The 18,516-nt window shown below is 43.5% G+C and overlaps 1 protein-coding gene across 1 annotated transcript in view; it reads right to left on the minus strand.

Annotated features, from left to right (window-relative positions):
- Nucleotides 1-3,589: 3,589 nt before the first annotated feature.
- The window catches only part of LOC309364289 (uncharacterized protein), a 28,082-nt gene continuing 13,155 nt past the window's right edge, over nt 3,590-18,516 (minus strand). Inside the window, exons 3-7 of the mRNA XM_081901236.1 lie at nt 16,776-16,818; nt 15,159-15,309; nt 13,336-13,703; nt 5,876-5,969; nt 3,590-4,018 (exon numbers count right to left, since the gene is read on the minus strand). Coding sequence (XP_081757362.1) covers nt 3,972-4,018; nt 5,876-5,969; nt 13,336-13,703; nt 15,159-15,309; nt 16,776-16,818 — 703 coding nt within the window. The 3' untranslated portion in view covers nt 3,590-3,971. The remainder of the gene's footprint in view (nt 4,019-5,875; nt 5,970-13,335; nt 13,704-15,158; nt 15,310-16,775; nt 16,819-18,516) is intronic.

Here is an 18,516-nt window from a genome sequence, read left to right on the forward strand (position 1 = left end):
CGCAATGTGAGCAACCTTCACCAGGCTGCAAATTGCACCAGAGAGCTGGGAACCCATAGGGTCCAGTGTGGACCCCAGGCCTCTGTCTGGCTCACAGAATTTTCTGCAGGCTCCAGCCATCCCTAGGCCACATCCAGGGGCAAAACTAGGTTTATTTCACCCAGGTCAAACCCAGTTTGGTACACACACCTAACACGCATGTGCATACGTACAGGGGCCAAGAGCCTCACTGAAGCCCCTCTGGAGGCTTCACCTGGGGCAGAAAACCCAGCTACCCCCACCCCATAGCTACTGCACTGCCACATCCCAAACCAACCCTGCTTGTGCTGCTTTGAGTGTGTTTGCCTAGCTGAGATGTGGGACCTTGAGCTCTGATAATGGCTCTGGCTTGCCCAGATTGAGCATAGAGACGGGCGTGTGAGCAGCATGTGCAGACACACGTCTAGTGTACAAAGGGAAAAGTCACCTTCATCACTCTGCCCACTATTGGCATGTGGCCCCTGGAAGGTTGCCCAGAAGGTAGTGAGGCCATTGGGCTGAAAAAGCTTCTCCACCCATGTGAGTGTCTTACACAAAGCAGGGTGGGGAGAAGAAATCTACCATGACTTGCCTTGGAAGCTGTTTTCATAAGGCTGTAAGCTATGAAAGGGGCATAAGCAAAACAGTGCAGTACTTGGTTTGCGTTCAAAAGATCCCCAAACCAACCCCTGACATCTCCAAATGGAGTTGCAAAAGACTGCTGGGGTCTGAACCCCTCAAGAGTTGCTGACAGCTGCTGTTGGCTAGGTTTCAGGCCTGCTTAGCCATTTTGAACGAACCAGCACCAGCCCACGTGCTCCTCTCCACTACAATGTTAGGCAACAGAGGCGAATTTAGGGGAGCATGACTGATTTGGCCACACTGGGAGCAGAGACTCGGGGGCACCACAACTGTTATTTAGAATGAAACACGGAAGGTAAGGGATGCTGAATTTTGGCGATGCAGAGAGTGCTCCTGAAATTTGAGACCCCAAAGTCCACAACTGTAAGCAACCTTATGGGACAAAGTGAATGCATGGCTTGAAAAATAGGAAATGTGAAAGTAACCAAATCCCTATTTATTCATACGCCATCCCTATTTGTACATATGATACTGATTGATACATCAGTCCCTACTTTTATAGGCTCTCTACATTATTCTGTTTAGCATAGGTTGTGAACCAAATGCTTCTGCTGGAGTGCCAAACAGTACTCCAGCAGTGGGCACAGTGCCACCACTGAAAGTGGACCTTAATGTAGCCTTGTAGAAACAGCACTTGGAAGAATTCTTGGCTTGGCGGAGCTTTTGATAAACTTGTCTCAATGCCATACATACTTCTATCTAAGAATAGGAGGGAGCTGTGTTCCAAGAGTGGAAACTGTGATAAAGGTGATGACATGTTTGGGTAGTAAAAATATAAGTAACCTTGCATCACTTTATCAACACACAGCATTCCACTGGATTGCTTTGCTGGGATTACCGTATGTAAAGCAAAACCCTATATGAGTTGAGGCCTTGTGCTAATAAAAGAAGGGCAAAATAAATGAGGGGCAGGCCAAGCCCACCCCCTCTCTGCAATAATGCACTCACTGCCCCCCACAACCCCAAAGGTGTCACCTGAGTGACTAAGTTCACTGCCACTCTTATTACATTGACTTTTGGGGGAGTTTTTAATGTTCTATTTAAAACTGTGCTGTGCAGTTGGAGTCTCAGCCATCAGGTATCTTCCTGGCTTGCTGCTATCTGCCCACTGCCACTGCCTCCTGGTCATTTGTCGAGTGGCATTTATGCAACAGCCCCAGACCTTTGCCTGGTAAGTTCTGTGGCAACAACACCACTGCTATTTGATGAGATGAAAGTCATAGAAACCTTAGGTAGAAGTGACATCATCATCTTTGGCTTCCCAATACCAAGGAAAGAGAAAGCTAGTAACTTCTGGAAACCAAATTTCCAAAGGTTTTTTTTTAAAAAAAAATATGAGGGTAGAAACCTCAAGAAAATTTGGGAGAGGCTTCCTATAGAGACACTGGATGGTGTGGCACTCCTTCTGAAAGGAACTGGTACATATTTTAGGGGTGCTTCTAGATCTACCTTTGTCCTTGGAGACCCAGGTAATCTCTGTGGCAAGGCACCCTACTACTAATGCCAACTTCACACTCCCTTGAATAGGGACAGCTTGTCTAGAGCAGGGGTCAGCAACCTTTTTCAGCTGTGGGCCGGTCCACCGTCCCTCAGACCTTGTGGAGGCTGGACTATATTTTGACGGGGGGAAATGAACAAATTCCTATGCCCCAAAAATAACCCAGAGATGCATTCTAAATACGTAAAAGCACCCATTCTACTCATGTAAAAACACCAGGCAGGCCCCACAAATAACCCAGAAATGCATTCTAAATAAAAGGACATGTTCTACTCATGTAAAAACATGCTGATTCCCAGACCGTCTGCGGGCCGGGTTGAAAAGACAATTGGGTGCATCCAGCCCCTGGGCCTTAGGTTGCCTACCCTGGTCTAGAGAGACTCATGCATTGGTAACCTTACAAGCGGATTACTGCAACATGTTCTATGACTGTATAAAGCTTTCCTTGACAATGATATAGGATGGTGCAGCCACATGTGCACATAGTACACCTGTACTGCTGACAAAATGGCTAGTTACTTATCAAGGTCATGTTGACTTAAAAAGCCCTGAAGACCATTGGGTCAAGTAACCTGAAATACTGCCTGGCCACATATAGATCTTCTGCATGAACCCTGGGAAAACCTTATTGGTAGCACCACATTCTAATGACTATAATTTGACAACAACTCTGAACCTGGCCTTTTCCTGTCATCAGCTCCATGTTTGGACTGCTCTTCCTTGTGCCTTATGGAATGCTTCCTCTATTATCTGTTTTAGATATCTTTTCAAAGACCTATTTACACAAGCTTTCCCAGACCACTGAATTTGGTTACTGAAGCTGGACTCTGTTTGACAACTTTGTATTTGTGTCTGTTGTTGTAATCGTATGGGGATTAATGGTTTTATATGGTTTGTACATATTGACTTGAGTACGTAGCTTAGAGATTTGTCTTGGATATTATTAAGCAGGTCATGAATGTTCTTAAATAAAGGAGAAATTAGTTCAGGATGGGTAGGGGTTTCTTAAAAGTGAGTTGTTAAAGGCTCAATCCCAAACCATTCCAGAAAGCAAGACAAAGGAGAAGCACATAAAGAAACCAAGGTGGCTATGTAAGGGAGCTTTCTGGGAAACTTTGGTTGTTAAAAAGGGGCATACATATGATGAAATGGAAGGATGGGTGAAGCAACAAATACACATGAGTAGCCAAAGCTTGCAGGGAGAGTGGCAGGAGGACTTAAACCAAGAATAGGGTCATTACTTTCAGGGGGTGGAGGAAAAACACCTAAAGCTCTGGTGAACAGTGAGGCAAAGCATATTCCATGCTATTGACACAACTTCCTTTTGTTGGGCGGACAAGCAGGCAGGAGCATGTTTCTATAACCTTCAGATAAGAACACTGTCTCTATGACCACACCAAAAAGAGAAGTCATTTTTCACTAGAGCCTGGAAACACAGTTTATTACTGATTTTTAGACACGTATTATCTGTATTCTAGGAACAGATACTAAATGGAGTATCAGCAGGAATAAAAGTTAAAAGCAGAAACTGTTTATATTTGTAATAGATCCACCAACAAAACAGCACTGGGAAGAAATTAGAAAGAAAGAAAAATCAAGCAGCAGCTTATAGCCTGCACTTGATTGTTAAAAAACAATACTAAGACAAGTCATGTCAGTGCCATATTAGACATCGTCAGTATTTAAACAGCCTACAGTTAAAGTAAATCATGTTCTCCAAGTATCCTGGAAAATATTTGTATTAAACAATCAAGTATTAAAAGATCAAGTAGTAGTTAGCATGTTTACTTTCTTATCCTTAAGGATGGTAATTTTAATCATTCCATTCATCGCCATTCTCCAAGTCAGATTCTTCAGTATCTGCAAGAAAAGGTTGAGGATAGTAGTGTATTCTATTGAAGCCAATATGTACTGGTGTTCCATTATGTCATTAATTAAAAATATTGGAGATCATTGCAATTTAATAGCATTGTAATTTAAAAGTCATTGTAATGTGATTAATAGCATAACCCTCTATGGGGTTCAATGGGGCTTACTTTCAGGAAAGTAGGTAATTCTATCCTTACTTGCCCTGGGAGCAAGCCCCATTGAGCTAGGATTGTGGTGCAAGTTTTGCATGAATGGATGGGCTGCAAATAACTAAAAGTAGATTAATACGAGCATGACATTGTCCATAAGTAATGCAAAAATTACAGCACTGAACAAATCCTTGTATTGGTTTTGTAAACCTCAGGTTCCTCTGCAAACCTCAGGTTCCCCCAAGGACACCAGTATCTCTCGTTTCTCAGTGTCTGTTTCAGCTCAATTTCCCACAACATTCACCAACTTTCCTATTAAAGGGAGTGATCTTACCATATAGAAGGGAGTGGAATACAGTTGTACCTTGCTTCTCAAATGCCTTGTGTTTTGGCTCCCAAACACCGCTACCCCAGAAGTACCGTAAGTGTTCCAATTTGCGAACGTTCTTTGGAATCCAAATGTCAGACGCAATTTTCGCAGCTTCCGATTGAGTGCAGGAAGCTCCTGCAGCCAATCGGAAGCCACTCCTTGGTTTCCAAATGTTTTTGGAAGCCAAACGGACTTCCAGAACAAATTCCATTTGAGAACCAAGGTACGACTGTTTTGGAACTGGAGCATTAGTCAGCATTCTATCTCATAAAAATTGAGTAAACAAGTATGACTAACATTGGATGTCATCCATATTTTTGAAAGCATCTTTGGGAAACTCTCTTTTTTGGACTGGGGACAGGGTATAATATTTTTTAGATAAATAAAAACAAGATAGAAGTGTGTACAATGTAACTACATAAAATGTCAGTAACCAGCCTAATGAATTTATAACCAAGATCAGTGTCCCAAGAGTGTGCAAAGAATAATATAATGTGATCTTTCATTCACAGTTTCTAGTATCAAACAGAAAAGGTTATTTTGTTTCTTTCTAGTACAGATAATAACTTTTATAATCCTATATTTATTTTTAAAAAGGCAGGTAGTTGTGTAGGACTCTGAATTTGTACTAAAATATTGCTTATTTGATTGAGTAAACATATTAACCTTTTATATCTAGAAGGAATAGTTAAAGGCAGGAAGAGATGCATAACTTTCCCTAGTCCACTGAATGTTCTCTAAAGCTACATGGTCTCATAAAAACATCTGGAAGAGGCCTGGTAAAAGTAGAATTATTCCTTTTAAAAATTTGCAAACACCAGGGAGAGATGGGTTTGTGGTTTGTTCCTATCCAGCTTTCTAAATATGACATTGCTTGCTAATTGCTGCTACATCATAAATGTCAGCTTCAGCTTCTGTCCTCTGATTCCTCACATATGGCTTTAAATCTGTCATAACCATGGTACTCTTTCCCCCATTACCATTAGACTTAGAAAATTAAATAGAACGTGACCTCCTATGGTGCCACATTTATTCCAGACTTTACCCAATATTTCAGCTGTTTCTAGCAATAGCTTTTTAGGAACAGTTCGAGTTCAATATCCTTGCCATCTTCACACATTTCTAATTGACATAATGAATGAATAGTCAACATTTTAAAAGGGAGAGGAAGCACTGGCTTTTCAGAAGCATATTCACCCAGTTCTTGGGGGATGACTTACCATACTTTGTTCCAGTGAAAATTATTGAACAGATGCTTGTCCGAAGGAACAATAAAGCAATATAGTTTTAAGTTACATGTTGAAGGGGGGGGGGTTCCAAGTCATCTACCTGAAAGGTGTATTGCCTTGTGTCTCTTCTGAACAACATCCTTAAGAGCAGCAACTATGTCGTCATCAATGGGAGGCGTTGGATTCTGAGCCACCTGTTTTCAAAGTTCAAAAATGAAACAGTGATGTAGCTTTTAGAAGTCAAATCTACTTTGGAACTATCAGCATAACTAATCAGCCATCTGGTTCTTTTTAGGAGTTTTTATTCGGTCAGGATCAAGTAGCTTGCTGTCTGCTCCAAGGAGCAACACAAACATCTAGGCAAATTCATGCTTAGGCTAGTTTGTTTGTTTATTGCATTTCCATCCCATCTGTTTTCTCCTAAGGTGGGGGACATGGTTCTTTCCCCCATTTAATCCCCAAAACAACCTGGTGAGGGAGGATAGGCTGAGAGTCACCCAGTGAAGTTCATGGCCAAGTGGGGATTTGAACCCTGGTCTTCCAGGTCTTAGTCTGACAATCTAACCACTACACCACACTGGCTCTCAAAAGTAGTTGTGATGGCTATAAAGCCTCTAATACTATGCCTCCATGTACCAGTTTCAGGAGTGGACTCCTCCATCTCATAATGACTGCAATGCCGCCCACTGCTTCTTTCAACCCCCTTCTCAAAATTTACCTTCTCCATTAGTACTTCGGGACAAGTCACTGGTCATCTTTGTGCCTTGTTGTATCTAAGCCTAAATGCACATAGCTGCAAAAACCTCACATTCTCTCTTCCCTCTTTTCCTTCTGTTGTCTCCTAAAATGGAAACCCTTGGGAGGGCAGGAGAGACCGTGTTCTCTCATTCTTCAACAACCACCATGTACATAGATGGTACTATATCAAAACATTTCTTCAGATGAGTTTTACCATTCCAGGATTAATAGTACAAAACTCTCATTTCCAAGCATAATTTCAGCACTTATTTGCCATACTTTTCTAGTTTTCGCTGCCAGCAGATTGAGAAGGATCAAATATTTCATTGCTATGTTTTGTCTTTCCCACCCATCTTTGACCTTTTGTCTTTCCCATCATTTGCACTCTATCTTTAAAGCAGTATCACACCACTTTAAACAATCATGGCTTCCCCCACAAAATGCTGGGTACTGTGGTTATTTAAGGATGCTAAGAGTTGTTAGATGACCCTAACAGAGACCTACAATTCCTAAAGTTCCCTGGGAATACAGTGGTACCTCAGGTTAAGAACTTAATTCATTCTGGAGGTCCGTTCTTAACCTGAAACTGTTCTTAACCTGAGGTACCACTTTAGCTAATCGGGCCTCCTGCTGCCGCTGCACCACCACTGTGCGATTTCTGTTCTCATCCTGAAGCAAAGTTCTTAACCCAAGGTACTATTTTTGGGTTAGAGGAGTCTGTAACCTGAAGTGTCTGTAACTCGAGGTACCACTGTACACATTGGTTGTTAAATCACTCTGAGATGGGGCCTTAATGTCTCAGTGTAAAACAAAAGTATATCTCCATCCATCTCCTTTATTGCAGCCACACCATTGAGGAGATATAGTTAGCAAGCCTCCATTTTTAGCTATGTTGGAAGAGCAAGTTTACTACTATACGTCAAAAACTATAAATTCTGTGTTTCTGCATTTGCACAAGGAGAAATAAGACTATTTAATAAAAGTTCTAGAAGTAGCAGTTTTGTAGCTTCAAGTCTCTTTTCCTCCTATCTTCTGCAAGTAGTCTCAGAGGGCCACATAATTTTATACAGAACTTGCAATTAAAGTTATTTTATTCCTCCATAAGCTTTATCATACATGGCAATTATACCTAGGCAATCATCTCCACTTTTATTGCTGTGTTGACTCAGGGGCCTCAGTCTAGTTTAGTATGCATATTTGAATTGTTCCCATTTTCAAGCAGCATAGAGAAAATAGTTGGGTTTAGAAAGGATATCAGAAGAGTACAACAGCAATAAGCAATATTTATGTGGTGGACAGAAAAACAACTTGATTAACAAATAATTTCGAACAAAGAGATCTATATTACTGTGGTCACACTGTATGTGTTCTCTGGACAGCCCAAAGGATTTTAAAGGTGGAAATTGTTTCTCTTCTGATAGCCCCAGCCCCCAGCCCCATTATCATTGACCAGTTTTATATCTGAGTACTTGGACTGCTCTACTTCAATTTACATTTTATAGTTAAATCTTCAATCTATTTTTCTTCACTTTGCTGTTATATTTCTATGCTGCTGTGATTTATATCCTTTAAAAAGGTGGAGTGTAAATGCCCACATACCATATTTTTCGCTCAATAAGACTCACTTTTCCCCTCCTAAAAAGTAAGGGGAAATGTGTGTGTGTTTTATGGAGCGAATGCAGGCGGGAAGCTCTGCTCAGCGCTCCCTTTAAAGAGCCATGTGGAGCTCCCAAGAGCCGCACACACGTTCCACATGCTCTTCAAAGGGAGTGCGGCTCTTCGGGGAGCCTTCATCCCGCTGCCCTGGAGAGGCTGCGCGCGGCTATCCCATAAGCCAGGACAGCAAGCGGGATCACTGCACAGCAATCCCGCTTGCTGTCCTGGCTTAGCCCCTCTGTCCCTTCCCCCACCTTCTGGAAAAGCCCCCAAGAGCTGCACTCCCTTTAAAGAGCCGCGCGGAGTGTGTGTGCGGATCTTGGGGGCTTTTCCCCGAGGAGGGAGAAGGGCAGCCCGTCAGTGACAGGGAAAAGCCTGTAAGCGCCGCACACACACTCCGCGCGGCTCGTGAAAGGGAGCGCTGAGCAGAGCCTGGGATGCATACAGGCTCTGCTCAGCACTCCCTTTAAATAATATTTTCCCCCTTGCATTCCCTCTAAAAACTAGGTGCGTCTTATGGAGCAAAAAATGCTGTATTTATTTTTATTCCTAAAAGCATGTTATTAATCATCTTCCTGCCCACAAGGCAATCATCAACAAATACAACAACACAGATAAAAACACAAAATGTAACCAGAATGTGCAATTAAAGCCTCATAAACAGCCAGGCAAAACATAAAAAGAAACGCCTCTTAAGAGACGAGCGTAGCACCCTTGCCTACATTAGGTAACATAAGTGAAGATCAGACTAAGGCCTGTGCAGTCTAATATGTTCCCTCTGTGGCCAGTAGGGTGGGCCAAGTGTCCTACTTTACAGAAGGACCATCAGTAGATACAGTGGTACCTCGGGTTACAGACGCTTCAGATTACAGATGCTTCAGGTTACAGACTCCGCTAACCCAGAAATAGTACCTCAGGGGTTAAGAACTTTGCTTCAGGATGAGAACAGAAATCGTGCTCCGGTGGCAGCAGGAGGCCCCATTAGCTAAAGTGGTGCTTCAGGTTAAGAACAGTTTCAGGTTAGGAACGGACCTCCGGAACGAATTAAGTTCTTAACCCAAGGTACCACTGTAATTCTCTGTTTCAAGGGCTTTCTAGCCCTAGTCGGTTTAAAAATAAAGAAGCATGAGAAGGGGTATTGAAAGTGCTCATCAACAGCACTTACACAGAATACCAAGTAGGCACCCAAGACCAGTCTTCCCCACTGTGGTAAGACGCATTTCCACTTAAATTGCAGTCATTATCTCTAAATTTGCATCAACACATAGGAAATATCAATATGCAAATCCTTGTATTTTTCCTGGTGATTCATTTCCTTCTTTTTCGTAACAGGGTGCCTATGGGAATCCTTCAAACTATCCATGAACTCAGTGTATTAGATAATTTGCATGTATTCTGAATGATCGTCTGGGGCAGATTGTAAAGAGACCTCCCCTCCCCCCCCACCTCTGGCAATTGTAGTCTGTTATTTATGAATTAAATTGCCAAACAGCATTTTTTTTAAAACAGGGCACATGATATAAAACCACCATGCCCACATAAAGCATTCTCTGAATCAGAAAGCAAGGACCAATCCAAAAAATTATTTTTCCACTTTCCACAAGATGACGTTGATCACATCCACACAACTTAAGTCAGCCCCACTAAATCTGATTGTTAAAAGATGGCCAGCCACACAGCAAGGACTGTCAATGTTTGGAGACTTTTAGACACCTTATACTTAAAGTTACAATGTAAAATTTAGAGAAATGCAGGGTGGACGCAGGTGGCGCTGTGGGTTAAAGCCTCAGCGCCTAGGACTTGCCGATCGAAAGGTCGGCGGTTCGAATCCCTGCGGCGGGGTGCGCTCCCGCTGCTCGGTCCCAGCGCCTGCCAACCTAGCAGTTCGAAAGCACCTCCGGGTGCAAGTAGATAAATAGGGACCGCTTACCAGCGGGAAGGTAAACGGCGTTTCCGTGTGCGGCTCTGGCTCGCCAGATGCAGCTTTGTCACGCTGGCCACGTGACCCGGAAGTGTCTCCGGACAGCGCTGGCCCCTGGCCTCTTAAGTGAGATGGGCGCACAACCCCAGAGTCTGTCAAGACTGGCCCGTACGGGCAGGGGTACCTTTACCTTTAATGTTAATGCCATATTTTTCCCCCCTCGCTAAACAAGTTTCAGTCATGATTAAAATAATTTGTTAGACAAATCGGCCAGAGGGGCTTTTATTTATTGAATTTGCAAAGTGTTCTAATGTTCCAAGACTTCTAAGAATCAACAACCCATTTTTAGTCAGCTCCCAACAGCTGAAGACTAGCAAATTAGAAACAAAGCTTTGTCTCTTAGATGAGAGCTGCCATCACCCCAGGCGTTTTATCTAGCAAGATGCATGAACTCAATCTGCTTTCTTCTTGGCTTCAAGAAAGCAGCTGAGGTAATTAGTCTGTCACTGGGACTTAGGACTGATTTTTATTTTATTTTTAACATAAGAGATTAGAATAAGCCTCCAGTTATTAAGGTCCTTTTGCTTGTGTAACCAGAGCTTGTGCAAGTGCAGAATTCACGTTATATAGCTGGCTTGCACTTGCCTCACTTCCTGAAGGCAACTGAAGACAGCTTACTATAAGCACCCTGAGGATTTCTTGTTTCAGCTTGCATGCATTTAGAAGAGCTAGTCAGCAATGTCAGGTACAAACACAGGAAATTCAGGCCATCTACGGCAGAGCTGGGCAACCCATACCCCCAACTGCCCCAATTTGACTGGGACACCCTGGAATTACAGAAGCCATCCTGGCTTCTGATTGGATCCTGAAATGTCCCGTGCTCTCACCTTGCACCTGTACACCTCCTCCTCGTCACTTGGCCCAAATGGCGCTAAGCTTTCAAAAGAACGCCATGAGCCTGGCTCCTTCTGCTTAACAGACTTTGCTGAAGCCATTAACATAAAGTTGTCAAACTAGTCTCTTTGTCAAGTTTATGGCTTTAGCCAAGTCTATTCTACAGAATCTGTTCTATGCTCTTTTTCTACAGAACTGGCTCATTGTTCTGCTAATCTGCACGCTGATTCACAGCCACCTTTAAAGCCCTATACGGCCTAGGACCCTCGTACCTACGGGACCGCCTCTCCTGGTATGTCCCACAGAGGAACTTACGGTCTTCAAATAAAAACATCTTGAAGGTCCCAGGCCACAGAGAAGTTAGGCTGGCCTCAACTAGAGCCAGGGCTTTTTCGGCTGTGGCTCCGATCTGGTGGAACACTCTGTCACAAGAGACTAGGGCCCTGCGGGACCTGACATCTTTCCGCAGGGCCTGCAAGACAGAGTTGTTCCACCAGGCCTTTGGTCAGGGCGCAGCCTGACTCCTTCCTCTGGCAACCTGCACAGAATTTTGCTTAATCGGTTGCCATCAATTTGATTTTAATTAATTTTTATAATGAAATATTTTTAGAATGTGTGATTATTTGACTGTTCGATTATTTGATTGTTGTTAGCCGCCCTGAGCCCGGCTTCGGCTGGGGAGGGCGGGATATAAATAAATTATTATTATTATTATTATTATTATTATTATTATTATTATTATCTTTCATAATCGGCTTTGGAGATGGGTGAAGCTATGGCAGTGTGGCCTGCATCAGATCGGTGTGGTGCCACTGCTAGTTTACCTTGTACCATTCTATTTCATGGTATCACAGTCCTACTCCTGGTCCAAAAGTCCGAATAAGTATACAGTGTCAGTGTTTGTAAAAAGCAAAAAAAAAGGAGGAAAAGGTTCTGACCTCCCTTTGCCTCTTCAGCCTGGTCCTCGGACCCTTTGTCGGCACAAAAAGAGTCCACGAAAATATCCTTGCAGAGTTTTATTCTTAAAAGTCTTTGTGCAAAAACACGACTGAATAACTCCACACACCAGCACCAACCAACCCAAACACCAGCCTCAGCAACAAACTAACATTTCTCACTTATATATACAACTTGGTGCAGACCGCTGAGTCATGCTGACCCAGCTTTATTCGCATTAAAGAAACAGCGGCCATTTTAGCCGTGACATACAGTATTCACTTATCATGGCAACAGCTATATTTATCCAATGGGATACACTGAATTCTCCAGCGGCACCCTAACCTCATGTATAAGAACAATGGTTCCAACGCTGTGGTATTGTTGACCTAATGCAGCTCCTACACTGAACAGTACCCATGTACATTTGGAACAAGGCCCTGTACAGTGGAACAAGCTGTGCATTTTCCCTCCTTCTCTCAAAATGAGACAAGGTTCATTCCCAATCACATCTTACTACTCATAACATTTTTCTACCCACCTGCTGATGCCATTAATTTAAACAAAACAAAATGGAGAGAGTGATACCACCCACTTAGGCAGGCCAAAGTTCAGCGTCTCCCATCTTCTAGGTCAGCCATCTCTAAACTCGGCCCTCCAGCTGTTTTGGGACTACAACTCCCATCATCCCTAGCGGGGCAGTCTTAAACATATGGGGCGCCGGGGTGCAAAGATCTGCCCAGCACCCCCACCCCGGCTTGACTTGGATGGAGCAGCCACAGCCAGGCACCTCGCATACCACAGCTTCTCTCCGCCCCAGCCGGCAGCCTCTTTCTGCTACGGAGGAGCTGTGCGCATGCAGCCCAGGTGAGAATAAGGGTGGAGGGTGGAGCTGGCCGGCCACCTCAGTGCCTTGCAGCAGAAGAGCACGCAGCGCTCCAACGGGCTCTTCCCCAGACTCCAACTCTCGGGCCCCAGACTTTTGGCCAGGCACCCCTGAGAGCCCAGCGCCTGGGTGCCTCGCACCCCTTGGGCCAACGGTTAAGACGGCCCTGATCCCTAGCTAATGGGACCAGTGGTCAGGGATGATGGGAACTGTAGTCCCAAAACAGCTGGAGGGTCGAGTTTGGGGATGCGTAATCCCCAGCTTCCAAACAGAGCACAGAGATAAGAAGCATTACCTCTGAGATATGGCAAACTGGTTTATTAAGTGAATGCTTATTATGCGCTCACCATTTTGGCTTGGTTTTTAGACTTAAAAGTTCACTAGAAAATTAGCTGAAGACATAGGCACAAAGCTTGCATTTTGAGCAGTGTTGTTTTAAAAGTCAATTCGGGGGACGGGGAGAAGATTAACAGGAACGCTTAAGCTATTATCAGATAATCAGTGCAGTATTAAAATAAAAGATACTTGCTGGTTTCAGTTGTGTCCCTTTTCTGATCCGACTCATTAGAATGTTGCGGGTGAAAGGAGTTAGTCGGTTGTCACTCTTTGACTTTTTCAGCTGCACGTCCTTCAAATTTTGGATCAAATTGTGTTGAGATACCCTTTTGGAAGGAGACGTGCAAGGTGCTGGAGATATGACAACTGCAGGGAGCTCAACATAATGAGACGACTCATCTGATTTTGATATGGAGCTAGGTGCTGCTAGTACATCCTTAAATCCATCCTTCACTCCTAAACTAAAGGAGTCTTGTTTATTGCTTGGGCTGCAAGTGGAATCCAGCTCCGTGGGCATTGCAGGATAAAGCAGAGGATGGTCAAGGGTTTTTTTCAATAAGCCTGCAGAAAGACAGGTGTGAAACAGGTAACTGTGCAGCTATTCAGCTCCCCGGCCCATTCAATTAAAGTTTTCAACACAATTGTTTTCTTCCAAAGCCCCACCAAGTTAAGCAAGAAAGCAAAGTCCCAAGTAAAGCAAGATTTTTTTAAAAAATTACCACGAGCAATATTGAATCTGATTGTTGATGTCCATGTACGAAGCCACTGTTACTTACATCCCAAACACAGATTTCTTTGTTTTTACAGTTTCCAAATCCATATATGGATTCAGGGCTATGCACGTAAAAATGCAAATATCCACATATAAAAATTAAAACCAACTTTATGCATTCTAAAAGGGTGCTTGCTTATGAATTGGTCAAGGTAGCCAGAACAGCTTGAAAGGTTTATTCTAATTATACCAGTTCTGTGCGATCTGCAGGAATTACCCGTTAGTTGCTGGTTACTTCTAAAGCCCTGAATGGTTTGGGACCTGCTTTCTCATCTGATTCCTCAGCACCCCAAAGCATGCATGGTGGTATCATGGGCCCCATGTCACCAGGGCTGGATCTAGACACCTCAAAGAAGTGTTTCAGTTAAATGCGTTGTAAATTTAAAAAGGGAAAACAGGTAGAGGAATATGGGACTCCACAGCGCTATCTGGTGGCACAATGTTCTATAGCATACACAACGCATATAAATTGCTTTTCCAATCTAGCCGAGTCCCAGGTGGGATGGGGCGGGAATGGCAGGATCCCTCAAAGGGGAAGGAAGAGGCCCCAGAGATGGGGAGGCAGAGGCAGTTTGAACAGTGATCTGGATGAGGGTCCCATCCTGCGGCCCTAGGACATCCCAGTAGGGAAGGGGAAGCCGGACTCCACCATGCCTATGAGGAACAAGGTTCCCACAGTAGCCAAGGAGCCATCCTGCCAATCCATGGAACTAGCCAGATTGGAGATGGAGAGAGAGTCAGAGGGCTGGACTAGAGTGCTCTTCACTCAAGGTGTGCCATCATCAGTGCAAGTGTGAACAAATCCAGCCCTCAGTTGCAAGCATAGTCTTTTCATCTGGGATGGGTATGGCACAAATAACAAGCCCCACCAAGCACCAATAAAAGCAGGGGATGAAAGACAGGGCAGGTGGTGGCTAGGGCCTTTTCTGTAGAACAGCCCCACCCTGGTGTTCACTTTTTGAATACAAGACAGGGACTATTACGGTAAGCCTTTAAAAAAACATCTTTAGAAACGATCAATGGTACAAGGGGGCAGGGAAAGCTGTCTACCCTGAATTTCTCACAGCACAGTCACTAGCCAACTGGTGGCTGCCATACTTGTGCAACCACATTCCATACTGCGTTTGTATGCAGCAAGGCAGCCAGTGACTATACCAATACATCTGACCGCTTGAATAAATGTTTACATAACATTAATACAGAAAAATGTTTTCACTACCTACACAGGTGCTCAAGTGCAATACCTGTCGCCTTTGCCTCTTTCAATACTGCTTCTACACCCCCACATTTCTCAATTACTTCCAAAATCTTCTTTGATGTTCTCCTGTCCTTCAGGTGGTCCTGCGTTATGCCAGCCTTAGCAAAGATCATCTTTAGTTCAGGATCTAAGCTGGTCTGCAAGACAAAGTACAATTGTAAAACTGAGCCGCATGTTTCTTAAGCATCAACCCCCAATACTTCCCATATAGAAATGGTTAGGACTGAGTTGTAAAGCATGTCGAATTCAAAACGATTTTCCTGGTTTTTTTAATGTGGCCTCTCATTAACTAATCCTGTAAACTAGTTCATTCGTCTTGCTAGGGAACCTGGAAACTAGTTGGAGGTGCTGAGTATTGAAAGAGATAATTAAGTGTCTCTTACTTAACCAACGGGACGCGGGTGGCACTGTGGGTTAAACCACAGAGCCTAGAACTTGCCGATCAGAAGGTTGGCGGTTCGAATCCCCATGACAGGGTTAGCTCACATTGCTCGGTCCCTGCTCCTGCCAACCTAGCAGTTCGAAAGCACGTCAAAATGCAAGTAGATAAATAGGTACCACTCCGGTGGGAAGGTAAACGGCGTTTCCGTGTGCTGCTCTGGTTCGCCAGAAGCAGCTTAGTCATCCTGGCCACATGACCCAGAAGCTGTCTGTGGACAAACGCTGGCTCCCTTGGCCAATAAAGCGAGATGAGCGCCGCAACCCCAGAGACGGTCACGACTGGACCTAATGGTCAGGGGTCCCTGTCCCTTTCCCTTTCCCTTTACTTAACCAACAAGTCCCATCATTATTTGAGGAAAACCATAAGCAAACCATAAGGGGCAAATAAACAGAGCTTTGGTATAGACAAGGTTCTGCAACTGTGTCCAAAAAAGAGAGAGGATGTAACGGCTACAGAGCTTTGAAAACAGGGCTCACCACCAGCCTGTGACACATTTGGAATTTTGAAGAAGTGCAATGGGCACCAATCAGAAAATGACATAACATAAAAAGGCTGCCTCAACTTAAAAGGGCATAAACATAAAATGATGTAGACATGCTCTATTCAGTGGAAAAGAAAGCATCCGTCAGCAGTGCACCAACAGTGAGAAGGTCTTTGCATCTCACCTCTGTTGGGGAAGGAAGAAAAAGTAGATGTCTAGGCTTTGTATTTACTGAAAAGTGGGTCTATTTAAGGGCATGTATCTGAAGCAGGAAAGACCAGGCAATAAATAACAACAACAACTTATTATAATATTATTTATACCCCGCCCATCTGGCAAGTGCAAACACAACTAAGAAGAGCAAACAGTCTCTCCTGCCTTGTGATTTTGGAGATGGCTGTTTACCAAGACATTTTGCAGGAGACATAGGAGGCAATGGTGGGCAAACTGCTGTGCACAAGGCACCACTTTGGAGACCTCTGCCTTTGGAGAAAAGGGCCTTTCTTTGCATGCGTACTTGCTCACAAAAAAGCTTGCATAAGGGTAAGGCTCAAACAAGTTAGAATGTCCTGCTCACATCATGAGGGAAAGCTCGTTTTTTGTAGCAACCATTTTAAAAAGGAGAGGAAAAGAGGAAGCATTGATAGTTGAGCAAGAGATAATCCACAGCAATTACTTACAGCAAAACCACTTTGGGGACTCCATCCAATGTGACAGAGATGTCTAAAAGACAGATTAGCATTTTTAGCAGATATCACTGAAGACTTGGATTGTCAAAGCAAGCATATCAAAGCAAGCATGTTAGTTAGAATACTGTAGTAGAAACTCAGGGCTTTCTGTCAGCCAGGTCAAAGACCTAGTTTGGCACACACACCCCAGATGCATGTTTGTGTACATACACAAACACACACCTCAACACATTTATTTGTAAAGGGCATAAAAAATGGGCAATATTTTATTTGAATACAAAGGAATCCTAAGTAGTATTATGACTATGACCAAAGGGAAGATGAGCATCCTTTCCAGTAAAAGCAAATTGTTTGTCAAAAGTAGAACTTCCATGTGCAGCTTGTCTATCTGAGGTCAGGTTTTGAACTGGATTTATTTGGTCACAGGATCATTAAAAGACTGCATTTTCATAAGATCAGCTAAGAGGCTGCCTCTGAGGTTTTTTGCCACCCATCCCCCTTCTTGGTTCTGTGAAAACCCTTTCAAGGAGCTTTGACGTGTAAATTTACTCCCAAGTAAGCTTCAACAAGATTCCTTTCCAGCTCTGACAAACTGCTGTTATTTATTTTATTAATACTGGTAAATTTACCAACTTCTCATATGGAGGCTTATTCTAACAACATGCCTCGCAACAAACAATAGCCAGGAGCTTAAGAGACTACAGCAGATTGCATAAAAACAAAAAAATCCTCTTCTTATAGGCAGTTAATGATTCAGGTAAGCAACACTGTTCCCCAGGTCAGCAACTAAGTTCCCCATCTTAGTTGAGAACCAGTTGATGCAGTTAGTTACCTATACCTCTACATGAGAAGCAACCCAAGTTAAGATGCAATATGACACTAAGGCAGGGATGATCATGGAACAAGAACTAGTCAGACCTGTCTCCTGTGCCTTTAACACCAACTTCATTGGGGTGCGGGGAGGGGACTTCAGTTTTACAGTATCTGCTCATGTTTGCAGATCAAGCAACTGTTAAAGGCATAGCAGAAAGTTACAGCCTCAAAGCTGCTCCTTTAGCACAATGTGGACTCTGCCAATAGTTGCCTGGAATCCACATTAGCTGACCTGAAGCACCAGCCGTGCAATAACCCTTCTGTTAGAGAATAAATTAGACTGTATAATGATTAGCAAATACTCTGAACAGTCAGCAGTATGATGCTCAATTTTTTTAAAAAAATTATTTATTTATATTTTTATACTTCTCTCCCACCTTTTTCTGCAAGGAGCTCATCTAATCTCCCATTTTTCATCTAATCCCCCACAACAACCCTGTGAAGTAAGTTGGGCTGAAAGGCAGTGGCTGGCCTGAGGTCACCCAGTGAGCTTCATGGCTGAGTGGGGATTTAAACCCTGGTCTCTCAGGTCCTTGTATAATAATACCTTTATTATCAATGTACGGCCTGTGTACAATGAAATTCAACAGATTGAAGTCCCTTCTCTTGTATACAAGGACATCTCTTTCAACTTTCCAGCCACTAACTTCAGGATAGCATCTTCCAAATCTTGTGCAAATAAGTTCCTTACTCATAGGCTGCAATGCAAGAACAGCCCTGCTGGATTAATCCAAAGGCTTGTTTAGTCCGGCATTCTGTTCTCACGGTGTCCAGCCTGATCCTTATGGGAAGCCCAAAAGCTGAGCTCAAGTACAACAGCTCTATCCTCACTTCTGATTCCCAACAGTTGTATTCACAG

This window comes from Podarcis melisellensis (assembly GCF_964234715.1).
Source record: "Podarcis melisellensis genome assembly, chromosome: 2".
NCBI lineage: Eukaryota > Metazoa > Chordata > Lepidosauria > Squamata > Lacertidae > Podarcis > Podarcis melisellensis.